This window comes from Haliotis rubra, unplaced genomic scaffold (assembly GCF_003918875.1).
Source record: "Haliotis rubra isolate DU_JTF1 unplaced genomic scaffold, ASM391887v1 Scf1019, whole genome shotgun sequence".
NCBI classification, from domain to species: Eukaryota; Metazoa; Mollusca; class Gastropoda; order Lepetellida; family Haliotidae; genus Haliotis; species Haliotis rubra.
In genome coordinates, this window is record NW_025764914.1 from 294,122 (window position 1) to 317,335 (window position 23,214).

Here is a 23,214-nt window from a genome sequence, read left to right on the forward strand (position 1 = left end):
TACCCTAGATATCTACCTCTTCCCCTTTAAAATCAGATATATCCGGTATCAGACCAGCATTATGAGTAGCTGTGAAACACGTCGAATTTGATCAGCAAATCAGTTTTCAAGACTTCGAGCTGTTAAAACTAACTAAAAGTAGGCTAATGTGTTTTCAATTATCTACTTGTACAGTAATGCTTTCAGCATAGTGAGTGTTCTTTCTTATAGACATATCTCTTCAATCATACAGACATCGGAATCTCGGAGCTGATGGTAAGATTGATAACAGCATCGATAAAGAACACAATCTAAATATTGTCGACATCCTGATATAGTATTCGTATTCCGGAAACGATTTCCATAGTTACACTTTTGACATACCCACCATTTCCGGTTACAACATGGCAGACGACGTGAACAGAAATCGCTAGCAAGGCATTCCAATGCATGGACTTAGTGCTACGTGTGGCCACCTGCTATTTTATTAGGTTGTGATTATGTTTCACTCTTTTATAAGGCTGTTCTATATATTGTTTGATTATTAGTAATTATCTTTTCCGTGGATTTACCAATAACATACTTTGACACTAATGACAGTATAAGGCCCGGTCCCGAGTCTGGGATTCGGAGATGTTGACGTGGCTCACTGTTGCCTTGCTGTTGTAATGGAAGGGAATGTTGTTGTCATCTTTTGTTCAGCTGATATTAAGTTATAATGCCTTTTATCAGCTCCCGAAAATCAAAATTGTACAACTTTTGTAGTCAACTTGGGCATGCATAAAAGTCACAGCACTGAAAGCTGAAATGTTCACTTGCTTGTATCAAAACTATTTAAGGATGATATCTGCCTTGGGATTAGCCCTTCAAGGTCGAATAGGTGATGGGAAACTTATGAGGTTATGGTAGGCACAGTGTCTTGTGAATTTAGTCAACAGACACAAGATATCCATAATCTTCATATAACGCATTGTGAAGAATGAGCAAAACATGTCTATTATCTTCGAGCTACTTTGTTGTGAGGTATGAGCCTAAATTATGTTAACTAAGCACTTTAACATTGTTTAAGAATACATTAACACAACTTCATGAAGACTTTTGTAAAAAGTTTATGGTAATTGTATTCTAAAGGTAAACATATGATATATGTCATGTTATCCAACCCTGTTATTCACCTTACAAAGGGGCAATAAGTAGCCCTGGATGGCTGTCTTTGTATAACCATGGTAACGATGAATATATATTTTTTAGATATGAGTCCTCTGACTACCTGTGAAGACACACACAAAAAATGTGTAGATAATTTCATTATGTGTCCCCAAATTTATTTAAAAGTGCACAATGATGATTGTAACTCAAAAAAGAGTCTGTCGATTGTAAACTAAAGCATGTATTGCATTACCAACAGAAAAAAAAATATCTGAAAGATATAGGTAGGTATGTAGGTATGCTATGAATTTCAAAATAAATGTTTGACTCTCATATTGTTTTATTGCAAGTCACTTTGCATGAAACCTAGAATAAAACATGTATCTCATTCACTACTATCTTAAAATTAATTATCAGTGGTAAGTGTGATGTTTCAGTGTAGGCTCTAATATTGTTATCAAACAAGTGATGAAACGTGTTAGAACCTACACAGAAACAAAGGCTCTCAGTGTAATAAAGAAGTTGTTCATTAATATATTGTTATCCTTCCTTACTGTCCCAACTTCTAAATGTGTCTCAAAGGAGTTGTACAACTAATGGGTTTAGGGAAAAAACGAATCTGTCAGACATTGCATAAACAACTGGAATAGAGCAGGGATCTCATACTGAGCTCAGAAATACCAGTGATCAACTGTCAATTTTACCCAGTAGCATTTCACTCATATGGAAATAAACTAGACTTATCATTTCCTTATTGTTAAACATCAGATCATTCCAGACCCATGAAGATCCAGGTTATAACTGATGATTAACATCTCGATGCAAGTCATAACAGGTGACTACGCCATAGGTAAAAGGTGACTGAATGTAGAGGGTTGAGGACTCACACGACTTGTTTGATGCATTTCATCTTATGCCAGTTGGGTAGATCCATGCCTGTCAATCACAGGATTGTCTGGTCCAATCTCATTCCATAATTATGGACAGTTGTCATAGAGCAGGACTATTGATGAGTGCAGCATTTAACAAGTATTGGTCAGTCAGTCATCAGTGTTTGTCACCCAGAGAAAACGTATCCGGACACTGCAGGGTAGCCAGTTGTGGAGATGCCTAGTCGAGTCCATCGTCATCTACATCACATGTTATATTTGGGATAACACTTTCTCAGTAAAGTACAGATTCTAGTACTTTTTGGGTTGAGTCCCATCTGGGATTCGAACCCACACCCTAAGAGACAGGAACCTAATCGCCAGCACACAAAGTCAGTGCCTAACCCGCTCAGCCACCGTACGACTTCCACAAAATGGAAGTCGGACAACTGGTAGTCTAGACTCATGGACTTTGTGTACCCTTCTGATAAGTGTAAATTGGCATGGCAATCATGGCCGAAAAAGCTATGATTAACTCAATGCCATTTAGAAAGTGGTCTGAGTGTGTGGGTTTGAATCCTGGATGGGACTCAACCCAAAAAAATACTAGAACTTGTACTACTTACTAAGAAAGTGTTATCCCAAATATAACATGTTACATTTGACCTCTTTCTAAATGGCATTGTGTTAATCTTCATCTACATCATCATTATACCGCTGGAATATTGCTAAATTAAACAGCATACCAACATTTATTGCATGCCTTTTTTTTTTTAATTTTCACTAACATGTATATTATTTTTCAGGATAGAAGCGTTGCAGGATATGACTGCCACATGATGAAGTTGAAAGTGCGTTTAGTTATCTTTGCTTGTGCTGCGTTCATGCTGTTTGTGTCCTTCAAGATATTGGAACCAGAGATAAGGAGACAACGAAAGGATAGTGATAATTCTCTGATCGATGGAGGTGTAGTGCCCCTTGAGATGGTGATTAAAAGCCAGGTGGAGGAGTACAAAGTTGACTGGAAATATTCATTGGGTGGACAGTCTCCATGGACAATTGCAGCCAAGTGGATAGACAATAGGCATATACATCCAGAAAAGGTTCCAGAATTAGGTAAGTTGAATCAGGAGTCATGTACTGAGAGTGAATTTACACATTACTGTGCACCAATATTATATTATATCACTCAGTAGGAAGTTCAGAGGCAGATAAGGATTTTGAAACAGGAGACTTGCACATGATACCCAAGACTTAGCCAAATGGGCAGTTAACATGTGAGGCGTCTGAAAGATGTATGACTAAATAAAGTGATAAATAACGGTAGATGAGAGCCATATGATTCCCATTCTATAAACATAAGAATAACTGATGTCGTCATTGAATTTCAAGTGCACTGGACACTATTGATCAAAGATACCTGAATTCCAGTATAAACATTTAGCTATGTTCCTTATGGTAGTGGGGTGGTTGGATAGCCCGGTGGTTGAAGCGTTCGCTCCTCAAGCAGAAGATCCGGGTTCGATTTCCCACATGGGTACAATTTGTGAAGCCCACTTCTGGTGTCCCCCGCCTTGATATTGCTGGAATATTGCTAAAAGCAGCGTAAAACTATAATCACACACTTACCCTTATGGTAGTGATAGCAGATTTTCTTTACCTGAAATGAAAATTCACTTTTCTTAGACATCAGACACAGGGATATTTTACCCCTGTTTGTAAATGTTTATGATGCCAAAGATAGATGCATTCAGTAAACGATGGAGATACATGTATTGCAAAGACCATTATAATTATCTGGGTATCCTCAAATGCGAATGTCAAATGGAGCCCTCACCTGTGCTCTTAGTATATCCTGAGTGAAAGAAAAGAAATGAAAGTGCACTTTTGTGGCATTTTATGGATTCTTTAATTAGGACTGCATGGTATTACTTCTATTAGTTCTAAGGATGGATAACAATGTATGGATGATCAACTTCTTTATTACTGTGAGAGCTTTCACTGCAATAAAAAGTTGTTCATCCATTTATTGTTATCCATCCTTACTGCTCCAACTTCTAAATGCCTCACAAAGGAGTATTACTTCTGTACCGGTATACAATCATACATTTTGCAATATTTTTCCGAGTACTGGTATATGGGGTAAGAAAATATAACACGTTTTGTGATAACCTCTAGAGCTGGGTATAGATGAAATCACTGGCTACAACCATATCACAAGCAACCCATGATGCTGTTCTTTTTCCTTACTCAGTATTTGCATGTGTTGGCTGTTGGGTATATGCCTAAACATATCTACAGCACTCAGGTTTCACATGGAACCTATTTAATGATCATGTGAATACATTTTGGCAAAATTTCATGTTTATGAACTGCTTTTTTGTCCCCCACCGCAACGTGGAACGGGGGACTATGTATTCAGCAGCATCTGTCCGTCCGTCCGTGCTGATTCTTGTTAACGCGATATCTCATGAACTGTTCTTCCCAATGTCTTCAAATATGGTGACAGTCTACATTGGGGATTACCCAGACACCAGTCGATTTTGGTGACCTTGACCTTATCTTCAAGGTCACCATGACACTTTGAACACTTTTCAAACTCTTGTTAAAGTGATATCTCATGCACCGTTGTATCCAATATCTTCAAATTTGGTGACAGCCTACATTGGGAGATTACGCAGACACCAGTCGATTGGGGTGACCTTGACCTTATCTTCAAGGTCACCATGACACTGAACATTTTTCAAACTCTTGTTAACGCAACATCTAATGGACTGTTGTACCCAATGTCTTCAAATTTGGTGACAGTCTACATTGGGGGATTAAGCAGACACCAGTTTATTTGGGTGACCTTGACCTTATCTTCAAGGTCACCATAACACTTTGCACACTTTTAACACTTGTTAACGCGTTATCTCATGGGCTGTTGTACCCAATGTCTTAAAATTTGGTGACAGCCTACATTGGGGATTACGCAGACACCAGTTTATTTGGGTGACCTTGACCTTATCTTCAGGGTCACCACGACACTTTGACCGCTTTCAAACTTTTTTAAACACGGTATCTCATAAAACATTGCACCCAATGTTTTCAATTATGTTGACAGCCTACATTTGGTGATTATGCAGACACCAGTCATTTCAGGCATCTTGTATGTGACCAAAATTGAAAGTAGTAAATATAGATATTCCATTCTTTAGCGTGAGGGGACATTGCCATATCAGTGGCAAACACTTGTTTTGTCTTAGTTGCATTAAGGTAACTATAAAAGCAATGGTATGTTTAGACCATAAAAATTTAATTATGTTCAGTTCTGACAGAGTTATGTTTTAATTTCTTTTGCAATTTTGTATGGTGTACAAAGTTTTATCATACAGAATTTAAGGGTAAATTAATAATAATTATTTTCTTCACAGGAGCAGTCTTGAGAGAACTTTGCAACCAGACCAATAATTGCTGCTGATGTTGGTGTCAAAGGAACACAACTTAAGCTGTCTCTAACTTTAAAAGGAGGTCAAATTGTGGCTTTTAAACCAGAATGGTGTGTGTTTTTTATTGCTTTTCAATTTTTAGACTTTTTTCTACCTGCACTTTCAGAATATATTATCTTCATTAGTTATTACATGGCGTTCCCTGTGGTTAATCACGGCCCTGTGGTAAATCACGGCTGTTGTAACAGGGGAGGTATTTGTGGATTATGTGAGTATTTATTACATACTGATAGATCACTGTTATAAACATGATAAAGTGTGAATATTGCTGAATACAGTGTTAGGCAACCGACACACACACACTGATACATAATGGTGTAATCATTTCTTTATAATGATTTTTGGAGTGTATGTTTTCATAAAAGGGCATGTGTTTTATATACTCTTCAAAAAAAGAAACTTGACATGGGACAAATTTGAATTTTACTATTTTAGGAAAATATTTGACACAAACCAATCCATGCTGAATACCAGCATGTGGGGGAGTAGTTGCCCACGACAAAACATTTGAAAAAAGAAACGTTTAACAAAAGCGTAACGTTACACTCACGTCTGTAGTGAATCGCTAAAACGTACTCTACATGAATTGCACGAGCATCATGAAATTGTGTATCACCCTGAGCTGAAGCCTATGACTGTAGGCTTTAAAAAGCCACATCAATGGTACTCCACATGCATTGCTTTAAGCCACTATAGACGACATGGGAATCAAAAGACTGACCTATGGACCCGATACACAAATACTGGGAGTGTTTATGACAGACCCAGGTCAAGTTGACCTGGAGTTACCACTGCTGCCCAGGACCGCTACATCCGGTTTAGATATTTTCGTTCAAACACCACGGCCACATCATCCACAAAAAAATCCTTGGACTGGTCCGAATCTCCGACCAGACAGTGCAAATGGCTATAAAAAGTCAGACTTTTTGCCAGAAGGCCTGTTCAACGTCACGTCGTTCCCTACATCAACATGATCTTTGGAGCATGACAATGCTCGACCACCGGATTCGTCCCCCATTGAACATCTATGGGATACTCTTGATCGATGCTTGCGCCAGTGTAATCCGCCACCTCAGACACTATAAGAACTGCACACAGCACTTCAGCAAGTGTATCAAAACATTCCTCAAGACAGCATTCGGCATCTCCTTCCTTCTATGGGTCACGCAGCCAAGCTGTTATCGATGCTCATGCTGGTCACACCAGATATACACATTTTACTCTGACCAAGTGTCTTTAATAGCCCTCTCTGGTTTTACCAAACACTTTCTGGATAATCATGTTTTGGAAATTTGATTTTACTGTAACTGAGCAATGATGTCACGTTTAAATCAGTTATATGCACTCAGTAAGTAAACTCCAAAACAGCATGTCAAGTTTCTTTGTTGAAGAGTATATAATGGAAATTTTCATTAGGCAAATTATTACCCTTTTTAAGTATATCGACCTGTATAGGGTGAGACCTGAAACTCTTTGCATGGTAAGTTTAATCATGTTGTACCGCTAGGAAGAACATTGGCTTGTTTAGATACAATGTGCAAAATAGGTTGTTTCATAGTTATCTTTAGCGACCAGGCCACCCCATATGAATAAACATGCTGAGAGCAACTTTCATTTGTTGACAACTTTAAGTGTCAACTATCTGTTGTTAGCTACAGTGCTTTGTTATTGTTCAAAGTGAAGTGTAGTAGTTGGGAACAACCCATGTTCTGTTTTCATGGGGGTTTTTTTTTGGGGGTAGGGGGAGTGGGGGTTTGGCTATATTTGACCTCTTCATTGTGAGATCATGCACCTATATTGTAAAATGTGTCTCCTGGGAAACTACATGACCATTGAGGCTGAAACTACATCATGTGCATATGTTCCCTTTAGCCAATCTGAAATTATTCAAGATGTTTAAACAAAATTATAACATTATAACAGCCATAATGTAAAGAGAATTATGAATATCATGGCGCCATTTTAAAATTTTGGCATACTTTTTCCATGTTTACTATGTTCTTTTGGTTTTTAATGTTTAATGTTGGACTGTATTTTGACCATCTAACGTAATGTTATAATGATCTTGTGTTATTTTATATATTCTCAGAGCACAAATTATACTTAGTAATCATCATCTCTGAAGGTGGAGGGCCCACATTTGATCAGGAAAAAATAAATCAAGAACTTCATATATATGAATTGTATATATATATATATATGCATCCTCCAATATAGGTATGCAAGACCGCGATATTATCAATGGGACACCCTATGCTGGAAGAGATCGCCACAATGCAGAAATAGCTGCTTTCCATCTTGGAAGGTGAGACCAGTATTTTAATTATCTTGAGCAAACTTTGGGGATAACAACTTCTTTTATTTCGGCGTTTCGATACAGATTCTGAGCGTATCGGGACCCAGTTGTCAAGCTGGTAATAAATCATCATCTCTGAAATTGGAGGGCCCACATTTGATCGGAAAAATAAATCAAGAACTTCATATATATATATATCAGATCCTCAATAAGGTATGATCTTATATTATCAATGGGACACCCTGAATGTGGAAGAGATCGCCTGTGCAGAAATAGCTGCTTTCCATCTTGGAAGGTGAGACCAATATTTTAATTATCTTGAGCAAACTTTGTGGATAACAACTTCTTTTGTTTCGACGTTTCGATACAGATTTTTGTCAAGCTGGAATGAATTTTAATCATATCAGATCTGTTGATCATTCACTAATTACCCTGTCATTCAAATTGAGATTACTTTGTTCATTATTGGGATTTTTGAAAATTCATATGTTCCTAATTCTGGGAACATTACTTGCATCTGTAATAACATAACTTGGAATATTTATTTTCCCATATAGGACAATTGTTTCAGATTTTGGGTAACAATTGTTTCAATTTTGGGTAAAAATCTGTCTCTGAGAATGGTCCAAGTAAATCCATATGAATAGCATGTCATTGTATTTAAACTCTGTTATTGATGCTCATGATGTCTCTGGATTGTCTGGCCAAGACTCATAAAGGATATGCTCTGGACATGTGAAACCCAGAGACTTGAAGAGAAGTTCCCACATTGGCAGAACATAATGCTTCACACAGTGATTAGCCCATTTGATTGCCTATGTTACAGAGTGTTACAATTCCGACGCACCCCTCTGGCTGTGGGAAGAAGGGTGAACCTCAAGACTGAGATCTTGCCGGTAGCAACGCCAGAACTTAAGGCAACATTCTTCACCAAAGGTATGACCGCTGTGGTAGCTTGATGTCAACATTATTTCGTCTCTTCACGCCTTGGATTGATCATCTACAGACTAACCCTGCCAGATACATGTGTTCTCCATGTTTAGTGTTTCACAGTATTATTCACGGGGGTGAATTTACAGTTTACTCCAACATGTGCCTTAATATAATCAGTGTGTAAGATCAAGAGTCCGTCCCTCTCAAATTGATCGAAGAAATATTGTGTGCCTTCCCACAGTATTCCAGAAAAGTCACACAACTTACTATTTTGAACCAATACACTAATTTTCAATATTTCTAAGCTTTACTACTGATGTTTTAATTCATCTGATGTCATTAAACATGATGGGATTCACACATAGAAAATATTACTTTTTTAAACTTATCCTATCTCACATCTTGTACTCTCTCTCATCAGTTCGACCTGCTGAGTGGAAACAGACAGCATATAAAATCCTAGGCCTCTCTTTTCTATATGCCCATGCACTCAATGCTGCCCCTTTATAAGGACGTCATAGGTGACTCCTGGGAAGCATGCAGCATGCACCACTACCTGCTCAAGTGACTTATCTCTCCTTAGTCATTCTTTTTCTTGTCGCACTGGTGTGTGGATGTATACTGCAATCCCTAAGAAGTTTTTCTAAGTTTCTGTTCCGCCCCTTACAACATGGGGAAAACTGATAATCCTACTAGGAAGAAGTGTTGCACTCAATGCAAAGCAATGTTTTCTACAGCGGACCCCCATATTTTAAGTGTGGATTGTGTATGTTTTTGTAGTTGGGATAGGCAATGCGAGCAGTGTAAGCTCCTGTCTGATCCTGCCTCTAATATTTATGTACCTCTCTCGTAAGGCTGGAATACTGAGAGTGCAACATTCAATGCACTCACAGAACATCCTGAGATTCAATGTGGCCCTAAGCACCATATTGCTTCACAGCCGGATGACTAAACTGAGAATCATGGGGATGGGTGAATAGTTCTTGTGGGCATACTGTATTGCTTTCTTGATGACACGTCTATATACCCTGACCTTATGGATCATTGCACAGTGTCAGTGTTTAGAATAAGCATGAAAGTCAAGGGGTTTGGGCAGGAAGGAAAGATTTATGGATTCCTTGTGAAATATGTATTGCTATTATTGGATAATGACTCAAGACCTCCAAATCCCGCTCAATTTAGAAAGATGAGGCTTTGAGAATGCAATTAATTTTCAATGCTTATTGTTACATTTCTCATTAATAGTGCATTTGGAACAACGGCATAATGATTATTCCTTTGCTGATCATGCTGATTAGTGCTGTTCCTGTTTACATACTTTATGTGATCATATGCTGTTACAATTAGGGGTGGGTATTGCAGAGAATTTTCATATTGCGATATATTGGGATGCAAAAGCATATATTAAGATATGTATTGCAATATACTAGTATTGCAAGAAGTTTTGTAACAATAAACTACTTATAAACGAGTTAACGATTATTTATAAAGCAAAACACAACAAAATCACTATGCTTGATTAAGCTTTAATAAAACTTTTAACCATGACAAAATAAAAATATAAATAATATTTGGCACAAATGAAACAAGGAAAACATAGACAGAGCAGTTACTAGTATGAACTACCGTACTTTCTCCACTCTCAATAAAAGCCCTGAGATTATAGACAGCAACTTGACCTAGTCAGGACATATCGGGATCATTGGTCATTAATGAGTAAATATTTAAAACATTCAGATCTAAAACATTGCGTAAACACTTGAACAAAAATTACGAACACAACTTTATCAGGGTTATCGCTAAAACGGCACCACAGCAGAACGGCACCAAATTGGCAAAAACGGCTACTGATTTCTGGGCTAAAACGGCACCATATACCGAACTTAATCAAGTTAAATGTAAAATCTTTGAAGGGCCTTTAGAAGTGGAATGCTTAAGAAAAGCAAGATTTGTGGATGTCAAGTTCATACACAATATAGAAGTTTGCATCCATAAATCTTGCGGTCTCAGTTAATGTAATTTTCACCACGATCATTCCCACCACCATTACCACAGTTAAAAAATTGCCACGATCATCAAGGTTTCCGAGTGTAACGAAGTTTTCCGAATGCATGTCAAGATACCAGTGTTTGATCATCGTATCGCAATACGTATCGGTTTCATGTCTGAACCGGTTAATACCGGTAAACAGGTTATATTGCACAGCCCTAGTTACAATGCTTGTTTGTTTATTTGTGTACTGCTTTACTTCAACAGGCAGTATTCAACTCATACTCATCTTACTGACTGACTGACTGACTGAGTTTGGTTTTACGCCGCTTTTAGCAATATTCCAGCAACATCACGGCGGGGGACACCAGAAATCATACTCATCTTAAAGAGGTTGGATACCTTTGTTTGTGCGCATACCGTATGCAAAGGGATGTGACAGTAGGAGCACGTATTATGTTACTCAGTTATTTATCTTTATCTTCCTTTCAATCATACTTCCACCATCGCTTATCTCCCCTGAATAAACATGCCATTCATCCTGAGGTTTAATTGGAGATAATGTTGATACCCTCTGGTAACATATTTTTTAGATTTTTAATATTAATCTAGTGTGAATTTACTATAAAAATTCATTTTATAAAAATATCTTGTTATTATAAAAAACAATTCATTGATGAATCAATAATTAATGTATCAAATCTTACATACTACCTTGAAAATTGATTTTCCTGAAAGCTTATTTCATATCAATACTGAAATATCTTTATTAAAAAATACATATTGAATAATAAAAGTATTAAACAATTTACTTTTTAAAGAGAACTTTTGTTGACATATTACTTTTTTTACAGATGGTGCCACAAAGAGCCACTTATCAAACAAATGCTGTGGCTGACTTGCTATTTTTATTACATAATTAGATTTGGGACACATTTTTCTACAAAATAATGCCAAATTTAGCAATTTCTTGACATTTTGATATTTTGTATCCAACCTCCTTAAGAGGCAACTCAATGGATTAGGTGGTCTTACTGACTTGCTGGATGGGGTGTCAATGCTCATGATATCAATCATGGCTTTGTCAGGTACAGACACAATTATTCACAACTCAACATAAAATGCTGGAATATTGTTGAGTGCAATGTTAAACACTCACAGACACACTTCTAACTTGCCAAGTCTCTGCTCCTAGGTGACAACAACTGTTTCTATGGCAAGTGCTTGTACTGCAAGGGTCAGATGACGGAGTATGTGCAAAAGGTCAAATATTAGAAGGTACTATAGTCATGTGGCTGCCTTGCGCGAGTGGACTCTTAAAACAGTCGCGACATCCATGGTCTCGTACTTACACAAAAAAAGCATAGCAAAGTAAGTCATGCTTACATAGTTTCCTATGGTACTGATAATATATATGTTGGTTCAAATGTTGATTTTTTCCCCATTTTTCTCCCCTCTCGTACCTGTTCACATCTATATTACATTAAAGTACATTTCACAAATCTAAATTTTTAACTTGCCCCTCCGATCATATTTGAAGCATGGTTGAAATGGAAGCCAAATTGAAAATGTCATTTCTGCCCTTTACTTTGATATTTTGCAGGTATTATTACAAAATATGCCTTGCATGGTGTGAAAATGACATATTTATGTAGACATTTCAGCTTGGATTTGATCCCCAAGGAACCTATAATGGTCATAAAAGGCATCTTAATTGAATGGCTCTGTAACAGTGGATAGGGTCATACCATGATGGCATCGACTGATGCTCATAAGATCAATCACAGAATTGTTCAGTCAGACTTATTCATTAACCGACTGCTGTCATATATATATATGGAATAGCCTGTGCTGTGTTAAACAACAAACAAAAGATATTCTGTTGCTAAATCTTTGCAATATTACTTAGTTTGAAGAGTACAAGCACAAAATCCATGCAGTCTCTGAATGAAAGTGTGTGTTTCAGATGGGAGACCGACTCTGACTACTGCAGTAAGGTCAGATGGTGAAGATGTACAGCTCTGGCACCTTCCTCCTCGATCTCATTGACACAGCAATATTTGACTACCTCATAGGCAATGCTGATCGCCATCATTATGAACACTTCAGCCGCCAGCAAAGAAAACATGGTGCTTATTCTCGACAATGCCAAAAGGTACGACTGAGTTATTTCTTACAGTCATGAAATCCTACCAGTGATATAAATTAACTTTCTAGTCCACTAGTCCCTATAATGATGACACTTAGCAAATCCCATAAACTTGTCATGTTTTTTTTCTATTTCTTTTGATGCTGTAATTGTTGGGCAGTTTCACAAGGACTAACATAGTGCCCATTTTTGTTGCTACTGATTAAAACAGACAAAAAAATTCACATTATCACTTTCTTTTTGTTTTGTTGTTGCTCATTAAAGATATATATATTTGTTTTGTTTTCAGCTTTGGGGATCCTGATGCGGATGAAAGGTCAATATTGGCTCCACTCTATCAGTGCTGCAAGTAAGTACAGTACAACCAGAAATTATTGAGAATTTAAAGATTGTAATTTTTAAAAATATTTCACTCATTACTCACGTATTAAATGTGAATATTAGCAGAACATAACTCCAGATTCAAAGACAGGTGAACAGTTAGTATTTTGTCAAGTCACCATGGGCAGCAATGCAGGCTTCAATGTGGTGGGGCATACTACTGATCAAAGAAGTTAGAAAGTCGTGGTCCATGCTGTCCCAATATCGGACCACCTCTTCTTTCATTTCAGCAATATTTGTCAGATTTTTCTTATTGACACTTTCCTTCATAAGTCCCCAAACATTTTCTATTGGATTTAGGTCAGGGCTATAGCTTGGCCAATCTAATAATGTCATATTTTGGGTCCGAAATCAGGACTGTGAATGCTTTGAAGCGATGTTTTGGGTCGTTGTCCTCTTGGGGAATATTCCCAAAATTCCCATAGAACACGTGAGCAGATGGAAGTAAATGTCCCTCGAGAATATCTGTGTACGCTCACTGTTCATATTCCCTTCAAATACACAGAGGCGTTACCCCCAACACAGATATGCCACCCCACACGTTAAATTTCAGACTGTACTTTGAAGCTGATACAAAGGTTTTTCAGTTTGTTTGGTCCAGAATTTCAGTGTATTAGGAAACAGCCACACAGAACTTTCATCTGAGAAAATCACATTGTCCCAGGTAAAATTTCTATGCTGTAAGCACAAGTTCAACCTTTTGCTCTTTTTGTTCAGGTTTCATGATCGGTGATGGAATTCCTTGACTTTTCTGCCAGCCCATTGCATGCAGCTCAGTTCTAATTGTCTCCTTACAGACAGCCACAGTTCCTCTATCAATCATATCCAGCCTTAAGTTTTCTAAACTCCTTTGTTTGTTTTAGAAACAAGAATACCAAGCCGCCTCCTGTCACCGACAGTCAATTTTCTGTGCCTACCTGCAACCTCCCTGGTGCTCAATGCCATATCCATTTGCAATATTTTTGAAAACATGATAAACAGTGAACAAAGGGATGCCTGTTCTGCCAGAAATCACTTTAGCTGATCTGATGTCCTTGTTATAATACTCTAAAATCAACTTCCTCTTCTCTAAATCATCCATACTGAGGGTCACTGAAAATGTCGTCTGCTAGCAAGTAAACAAAGGGGATAACTATTCACAAACTAATGAAAAGGATTAACAGAGTTGTCTCTCATGAATGAAACCAAGCACTTGATAGCTGGTCAAGGTTGTTTATACCAGAAATCCAATTAAACATATTCCTAAAATTCTCAATAATTTCTGGTCATACTATATATTGTATGAAATATGTATGTGTCTTAGTGTTCTTTCTGTAGCTATGGCAAAGAAATCACATTTGTACCGATTTGGGATGCATGGTTATAGGTGCCTTTAGTGTGGGCAGGAAAAGCTCACTTTTGGCTAAAACATTGCTAAAACCTTTGACTAAAACCAGCTCCGCCTGTCCTTCCGTACATATGTACATCTAATTGGAATATCTTAAGAACCGTTGACTAGATTTTTTCATTTTCGGTACCCAGGTTCATCACAGCATCCAAAAGATCCCAGTCAGGTTTGGTGACCTTGACCTTCATTTCAAGGTCACAAGGGGACTTTAAGTTTTACCCTTGATACTGTAAATCTACAAAGTTCCCCGTCGTCAATGTTTCGCGTGATCAACAACCCATCCAGTTCTACGTCGTGTTTGTTTTCGCGAGTCCTCCTCTTGTAAAACAAGTCTAATTGTTGACAATACATTGTATCGTATGAGCGAACATACAAGAGAAGACCAAAGGCGTCAAATTTGCAATTAAACATCGCTAGAAATGATTATTTACCTATTCAGTTCTAATTTGTTTTTGCATTTGTTTTGCATTTTCTTAGATGCAGGGATTAAGATTTCCGTGTGTAATTGTATCGAGTATACAGGCGCCCGGAAATAGCAATCAGCTGTGCAGTGCACACGTTCCCCTACGGTGATTTAGTTAAAGCGTTACCCGATAATATTCTGAGATGAATTCTGATGATCTTGAAAAGATAGCATCTATAACTATTGTTTTATAGATAGAAATATATTCTAGTATTGTGTCATTTTCATTGCAGGTTGTGCCTTATAAATGTAATATACTTATAATCTTAACTAAGGTTATCGCGACAGCTTTTGGTGTATTGCCGGATAGTTATTATGCATGGAACAATTTAACCCGTCACCCGATGAGGTTTTAGCGATCTCGCTATTCCCACTGCCAAAGCTGTTTATTGACATGTGATCGTCCAGTTACACTAATTATGACTTTTGGCGAAACAAAATATGTATCGGCGTAGCTATTTACTGTCAACTACACTTCTTTTTCGAGGCGTGAGTAGGCGCCAATATGTTAGTGATTGCTGTGAAGTAAGTACATTGTGTTAAAGGAATTACCCGGTAGGCCGAACATCTGGACTTCTTGACATTGTTTTATCACGTAACTTACATGGACCGGAATAATTGCTTAACAAATGAGAGATGTCATTACGCCTGGAAAGTTTTTTGCAATACTAGCAAAATTGTTCATTTGCAATACTAGCAAAATTATTCCTATCTCAAAACTGTTCACTTTCTTCATTTTCGACATTTTCTTCAAGAACCCATTTTCTTCATATTCGACATTTTCTTCATATTGGACAGCAAGCCTCATCTAGGAAGGTGCAGGGCACAGTCCATTTTGGTGACCTTCACATATTTTTCAAGGTCACAGAAATACTTTTTGACACCATGCTTCATCTAGGGAAGGTGCATGGCCCAGGTTGATTTTGGAGACCTTCACGTGAATTTTCAAAGGGCACAACAGGGTGGTGGGGTAGCCTAATGGTTACACCGCCTGTCTGATCTCGCTGAAGACCTGGGTTCGATTCCTACATGGGTATAATGTGTGAAGCCTATTCAATTGATATTGCTGGAATATTTGCTAAAACCGGTTGAAAGCGCAGGGCTCCAGTCGAGTTTGGTGACCTTCGCCATAATTTTTTTCAAGGTCACTTTTAAGATATCAGCATGTTAACATGCATAACATTGTCAACAAGATATCTCAAGAACCGTTCACTGGATTTTCTTCAAAGACTTTCAAGACTTCTCTTGAATAAGTTTGATGAGCAATTTCTTTATTACCATATTTGCATATTTCATACACCATGACATTCATTTTTTGGTTGACATTTAACTTCATCTTAAACTACAACCTTCACTTTCATTACTTTTTAAGTTTGATTTGATAATTTATGGTGGGGATTATGTCACCTTAGTGACAATGCTTGTTCAAAATATCGCTTGTGTGCCAAGACTTCAGGCATCATGTTCGGCACCATTTGTGGGGCAGGATAAGCTCACTTTTGGCTAAAACCTTGCATTGCTACAAATATTTAAAAAACCTGGTGTCATCACTATTTGATAGTGATTCATATGATAATGAAAAACATTTGTTTTTATTTAGAATTTGTTTTTGAACAATATGGTAGCATATCTCTTGTCAAATCACTGTTTACATCGAATGTATTTGCACTACATAAAAGAGGATTCCTTCTGAATGGCGAAGGTTTATTTGTATTTAACACTGCAATATTCCACTTATAAAGAGAGCAGAGTATAATGAATTGACGGACATCCTCTGATTGATATTGTAAATAGGGCTGTGCAATATTACTCATAAACCGGTATATACGGTACAGTATCTCGCGATACGATTATCGTGATATGGTTCAGATTCTGCAATATATCGGGTCATCCAGAGTTAGCTCCCTTTGCATTATCTGCCCTTGATTTCCAAGCAAAAAATGTGCTCTAAAAGTGCCAAATATACTTTTATTTCTGTTGGTTTCATGTAACTTTTTTTACAAGTGGGAGTATCTTTGTAAGTGGCTCCAAAAGTGCAAAATATTCTTCCAAATGGGTTACATTTTGTGGGTTTGAATGGTTTCATATGTGACATTTTGAGGAATTAAGCACAGTGTATGATCCCATACAGTGCAAACCGGATATAGTGTGCTGTAATGCACTACGTGCTTTGGTTCATAGATATGTCGTCTGAACAGGTATGCTTTCGATCAAAAAGCGTGTATTTAAAGAAAAAGTACAGTATAATTTTACATGCAAATAGGCTGCCTACAACATTAGATAATTTCGATATAACAGTTACAGTAATTATTAGCGAGATATCTGTATGTTAATGAAAACACAAGTTTTTTCACCTCTTGAGCATCGGGCCTAATTCGACAAACTTGTGCGCTTTCGCTTTTACTCACATATACCATCATGTTAGCCTAAAGAGCTACCAGTATTCTATTCGTAACAGATTTTACAATGTATGTGTGAATTTTCATGTTTCAAAGTTGTTTAGTTATGACGATATCAATGAATTCACTGGCAATAATGCAGCATTGCTGTACTGGATTATAGCCGAAACTGTTTGTTTCTCTGTATGGAATACAGTGCGTAACTGAATAACGTCCTGACTGAGAGCTTATTTAAAGGTGCGCTTTATTGATATATTTGGACACATTCAACGTATGTATATATATACAGTGTTGGCTGAAGAGCGCTTTTTTGCGTCTTGGACGCACAAATATGAGTTTGAACGCACCTGCGTAACGTGTGGGTCTCGTGGACGCATTGACTCGAGCAGTATTAATTTCATATCACAAATCAAAAACGTACGGCTTTGTGTGTGCATATCCTGGCGTACTGGGTTATTTAATGTCGAACAGTCTGCGAAACATGTTGATAAACTCTTCCGGTTGTTAAACCAAACCGGTTTTATTTGTCTCGCACTTTTTATCACCACTACTCAAACCGGTTGCTTGACCTACATATATTTTCAGTTTTGCATATGTTAATGTAATGCGGTATGGTCCGTCCGGGTTTCCGTCAGCCAAATCAGATACAGCCTATGAAGCTGCTTTCGGCAACGTTGTTAGCTTGGCGATTGGTTAAAACATCATCGACCTTGTGTCAAACTAAAATAGCCAGGCACGCATAAGGGTATACTTCAAAACGGGATAACGGCGCGAACAAGCAACAGAATATGTATAATACAGAATAAATGCGAAAACTTGAATATGAGCGTTGTTTTTCTTTTGTCGACTCTAAATATTTCGATATTCTACAACAGACTAGTTGTGTTTTTAATTCTTGAAATTTGTCAATGTACGTGAATATAGAATCACTGTCCACGAAAGTTTGTTATTTACCTTGTTCTGTGAAATACGGCACATCCTTATAAGGAAGTCGTTTACTACGCTAGCATAAATTTGACAGCTCCAGCGATGACAAGCCATCGTATTCAGGCAAGTTTAGTCAGTTGGTTTGGCAATACTACTGCTCAAAACCATCACCAGCTGAGAAAACTGGTGAAAACAATGACACGGAAAATGAACCTTTGCCAAAGAAACAAAAGTTGAAAAACGGTTTCAAAGTGACTGGCTTACAAAGTACAGTTGGTTAAGATTTGACACATCACTTGGTATGACTTGTCATGTTTGTATTTCTGAAACCAAGACCAATGCATTTACTGTTGGCTGCCATAATTATAGGCATTCCACTCTGGTAAGGCACATGAAAGCTGATGACCACAATTCTGCTATTCAAGCTACATCTCTGAGACAGAACATGTCCACAGTTGTTTTCAAAGTGCTAAATGACAAGGAATGTGCAGTTCAATCTGCAATGCTGAATATATACTGGCTGGCAAAGGAGCAGATTGCCTCATCAAAATGTGCTGCATTGATGGAATTATGCATGCTTCATGGGCTATCATTTCCAAAAACATTAGGTTGTGATTCAGACTCTATGAAATACACATCTCACTGTGCAGATGACGACATGCAAGATGCAATAGCTAATTCCTTTCGTGTCTCAGTAACCAACAAAATCAGTGCTAGTCCTTGTATATCCATATTGATTGATGAAAGCACAGATATATCAGTTACAAAGAAACTCCTAATCTACACAAGATCTCTCAATTCAGAATTTGATGTTGAAACAAATTTCCTTGCTAATGTGCAAATTCCTGATGGCAAGGCTACTACTCTTCTAGAAACTGTCAAAAAACATTACAGGATCGTAGCATTCCTATGTCCAAAATCATTGCTGTGGGGTCAGATGGGGCTGCTGTTATGACTGGACGCAAGAATGGTTTCGTAGCATTGCTCAACAAGGAATCAACTGTGCCTGTCATCGGTGTCCACTGCGTTGCTCATCGCCTTGCCCTGGTTACTAGCCAGGCTGCTGAAAATCCAGGCTATCTGTCAGTTATGGCAGATACTGTCGTCAAGACACCCTGATACATTTCCAAATCTGTTCAAGATTGCACAAGTGGCTGTCCTGTTGCCCCTTCAAACAGCAACTGTTGAGAGGGGTTTCAGTGTTCAAAACCTCATAAAGAGGTCACACAGAAACAGGCTATCATCATGTGGCTTGACACGCTGATGCAGCTGGCTCTAGGGCCTCCCGTAAGGGATGTTTCTCTTGCACCAGCCGTCACCAAATGGAGAAGTGACAAAAGAAAGCTGTTTTGCTAAAACTAATATTGTTGATGTTTTCGCAGTTCCAAATTGAAATCTGATTTTTACACCAATGTGTTGTGTTGTTTATGCTATATTACAAACCAAAATATGGACCCATCCATTTTTGGGAGGACCCCTAATTTTAAAAGAAGGGGTCCAAGTGACCCCAAGAAAATTTAAGCCAGAACAGACACTGATATATCTTGTTTTGAGAGAACTTATTATGAAAGCATATTTGGAATGTCTCCAATCACAAGTTACAGCTTTTCAAGAAATTTGTCATGTGCTGGAGTTTCTCCAACTCTGAGTTGTCTCATCTGTCTAACTTTGACCACTGCAAATCTTATTGACATCATGACCCAACGACTTGAAGTACTCTTTTTTTGTTAGATCTGATAACAGTGGTAGGATCTACACTGAAACTTGTCCTTAACTACTACAACAAAGAAGTTGTCTATCCATAAAAACATGTTCCACTTCATCATACCAGCTATTTAAGGAAGAAGTTAGGTAACCTGTTCTAATTCACAAAATTCCAAACTGTTAAAAATTTCTTCACAACTTTCCAAAATACGAGCTTCGTGTGATGACACACATTTTGTAAGTGTTAACCTGTTTTAGGTCAGTTTTAGCAATCCTGTCCTGCATGTGCAAGAAGGTACAAGTTGGTTGTCTTCAAAAGGACCTTTCATTCTGTCCAGAACAGTTTTATCAGGAACTGCAAAGTTTATTTTGGAATCATTAGGAACATACACACCACTAGGGACTTTTCCCTTTGTCACTGTGCCGGTGTTTTTCAGCCCAATTCTCCCAAAACACTTTGTAACCTCACTGTATCTCATCAGTACCGTGTTGTGGAGTGAATACCACGATACCACTTCAGAAAACAGCATGAATGCAATATTGCCCAAGGGAAATGAATTTGAAGCAACCAATTGCGTAAAGTTAAGAAACAGATAATCATGTTCGACGTCCTTCAAGTTATTTTAGACTAGTACAAGCAATTCTATTATTTCTTTCACAGAACCTCCATATAAACTCCCACATGCAGGAATAACAATTGTCGACGAGGTCCGAGTGCTAGCTTCATGCGAGGAAAATGTTTTTGTATTCCTATCTAGTTCCTCTGTTAACTCATTCATTGACAAGGCTTATTTTATTTATCTGTAAACCATTGGCATACAGCCATGCACAATGAGGACTGGGAGCCTGAAAGTATGGTGTAACAGCAACTAAGAACATAATGTCGCACACACACAGAGCTATTATGAATTTTTGATGCGCGACTTGGGCAGAAACCCTCCATTCAATATATCACAATATATATTGCAATATCTCTTAAATTATTGCAATATATTGCAATATGAGAATCAGGGCAATATCCAGCCCTAATTGTCAACAACGATCTATGACATTGTTCATGGTATTACCTGCCATCAATTAAGATCCCTTTAGTAACCTCTTACAAGAAGTATAGCTGCTTTGTATGACAAGCATGGATTGTTGAACATCAGTACAAACCTAGATACAAGAAATGACAGTTTCTTTGACATGTATTTGACATATGAATGAAACAAATGTATTTAGAGTCTCTTCTTACCAAATATTGTTGTTAAAAGTTCACATTATCAAGACAAAACCCAATGGGGATTCAGGAGCAGAATAGGTCCAGGCTTATTAAAGGCTGCCATCAATAGCTGGAATATTGTTGAGTATGACATTAAATATTTTAAAAAAACTCAAAAACACTTCCTGATAATAAATCATATAAATGAAACATTAAATACTGAAATAGTCTGGGATGTATTCAGTTGCATTAACATGATCAAGTTCTGGAGTTAACTATTTTGTGGCAGCTAATCAGTTAAGTCAAATATGTCAAATATCTTTGATTTTGGTGACACAGTTAGCAACACATGGCAACACCCACTGTCACTTTATCCCCAAAAGAATGTTGATCTCTGCATCCTTGTTACAGATTCCCTTCAGCACATGGAAGTGTCTCATGTCAATCTGTTGATATATATACAATGTTGATCTCTGCATCCTTTATTCAGATTCCCTGCATCACATGGAAGTGTCTCATGTCAACCTGCTTTATATACAATGTTGATCTCTGCATCCTTGTTACAGATTCCCTGCATCACATGGAAGTGTCTCATGTCAACCTGCTTTATATACAATGTTGATATCTGCATCCTTGTTACAGATTCCCTGCATCACATGGAAGTGTCTCATGTCAATCTGCTTTATATACAATGTTGATATCTGCATCCTTGTTACAGATTCCCTGCATCACATGGAAGTGTCTCATGTCAAACTGCTTGATATACAATGTTGATCTATGCATCTTTGTTACAGATTCCGCTTCAGCACATGGCAGCGTCTTCTAGCACTCCAAGATAGTGTCCTCAGTGGTGTAATGAAGGAAATTCTGGCCCAGGACCCAGTTTCTCCCATCGTGACTGAGAGGCATCTCAAGGCCATGGACAGAAGACTTCAGAATATACTCTTGGAAATGGAAAAATGTATAGCTAAGAATGGGATGAATGGGATTGTAATGGACCACTCCTATCATTGATAGGTTGTCTCCCTTGATGTATGTATGTGCAGTCTCATGTTTCATGATATGTCATCCGAATAATGTTTAAGTTTGATATTCATGGTTAGGGGGTCACAAGGGATTTTTGAAAAAATTGTAAGAAGTTGTTATCCCCAAATACTGAAAAAGTAATTTGGTGAGGTTTTGCAGCAATAACGTGTAACTCTGGTAAACTGGTTGTCTTGAAAGTAATTTGATGTAATTTACTGTATATTACCGTAGATAAGTCAAATTTTGAGGACCAAAACAAGCAGTTTGTAGAAGGGGTCGGCTCATCTACAGGTTACACTTTCGTCAAACGTTTTTTCAGGGGGTAAGAAAACGACGTATCGCTTTGCATGAACAAAATATGTATTCGTATCCATTTTCTGTTATGCCTTGAAGGTCCGGGTTAGAAATGATCTTCAGTAACCCATGCTTGTCATAAGAGGCGACTAACGGGATCGGGTGGTCAGTCTCGATGACTTGGTCGACACATGTCATCGTATCCCAATTGCGTAGATCGATGTTTGTGCTGTTGATCCCTGGATTGTCTGGTCCAGCCTCTATTATTTACAGACCACCACCATATAGCTGGAATATTGCTGAGTGTGCGGCGTAAAACTAAACTCACTCACTCACTCACCATTTTCTGTCAACTACTCTGCATTTCCAGGCATGAACTGACACAATATGATAGAGATTGCTGTTGATAATGCTGACCAAATTTTAAAATATCGGAGAATACACTTGCGTAATTCAATATGGATTTGTTGTCACTATTTCTGACAACTGATCAGTATGAAAAGATGACCGAAGGTTGGGGGGGTCAGCTTATCTACGGAACACCATTTTGATACTGATTTTAGGGGTCAAGTTA

The 23,214-nt window shown here is 37.8% G+C and overlaps 1 protein-coding gene across 1 annotated transcript; it reads left to right on the forward strand.

Annotated features, from left to right (window-relative positions):
* The first annotated feature begins 384 nt into the window (after positions 1-384).
* On the forward strand, positions 385-22,421 carry LOC124269913 (glycosaminoglycan xylosylkinase-like). The gene is given in 12 exon segments (XM_046704953.1): positions 385-470; positions 2,804-3,113; positions 5,414-5,431; positions 5,433-5,540; positions 7,715-7,793; positions 8,611-8,720; positions 11,902-11,942; positions 11,945-11,984; positions 12,704-12,824; positions 12,826-12,861; positions 13,145-13,204; positions 22,115-22,421. Coding segments are annotated over 11 exon segments (1,110 nt in total). The 5' UTR covers positions 385-470; positions 2,804-2,836; the 3' UTR covers positions 22,335-22,421.
* Positions 22,422-23,214: the final 793 nt, after the last annotated feature.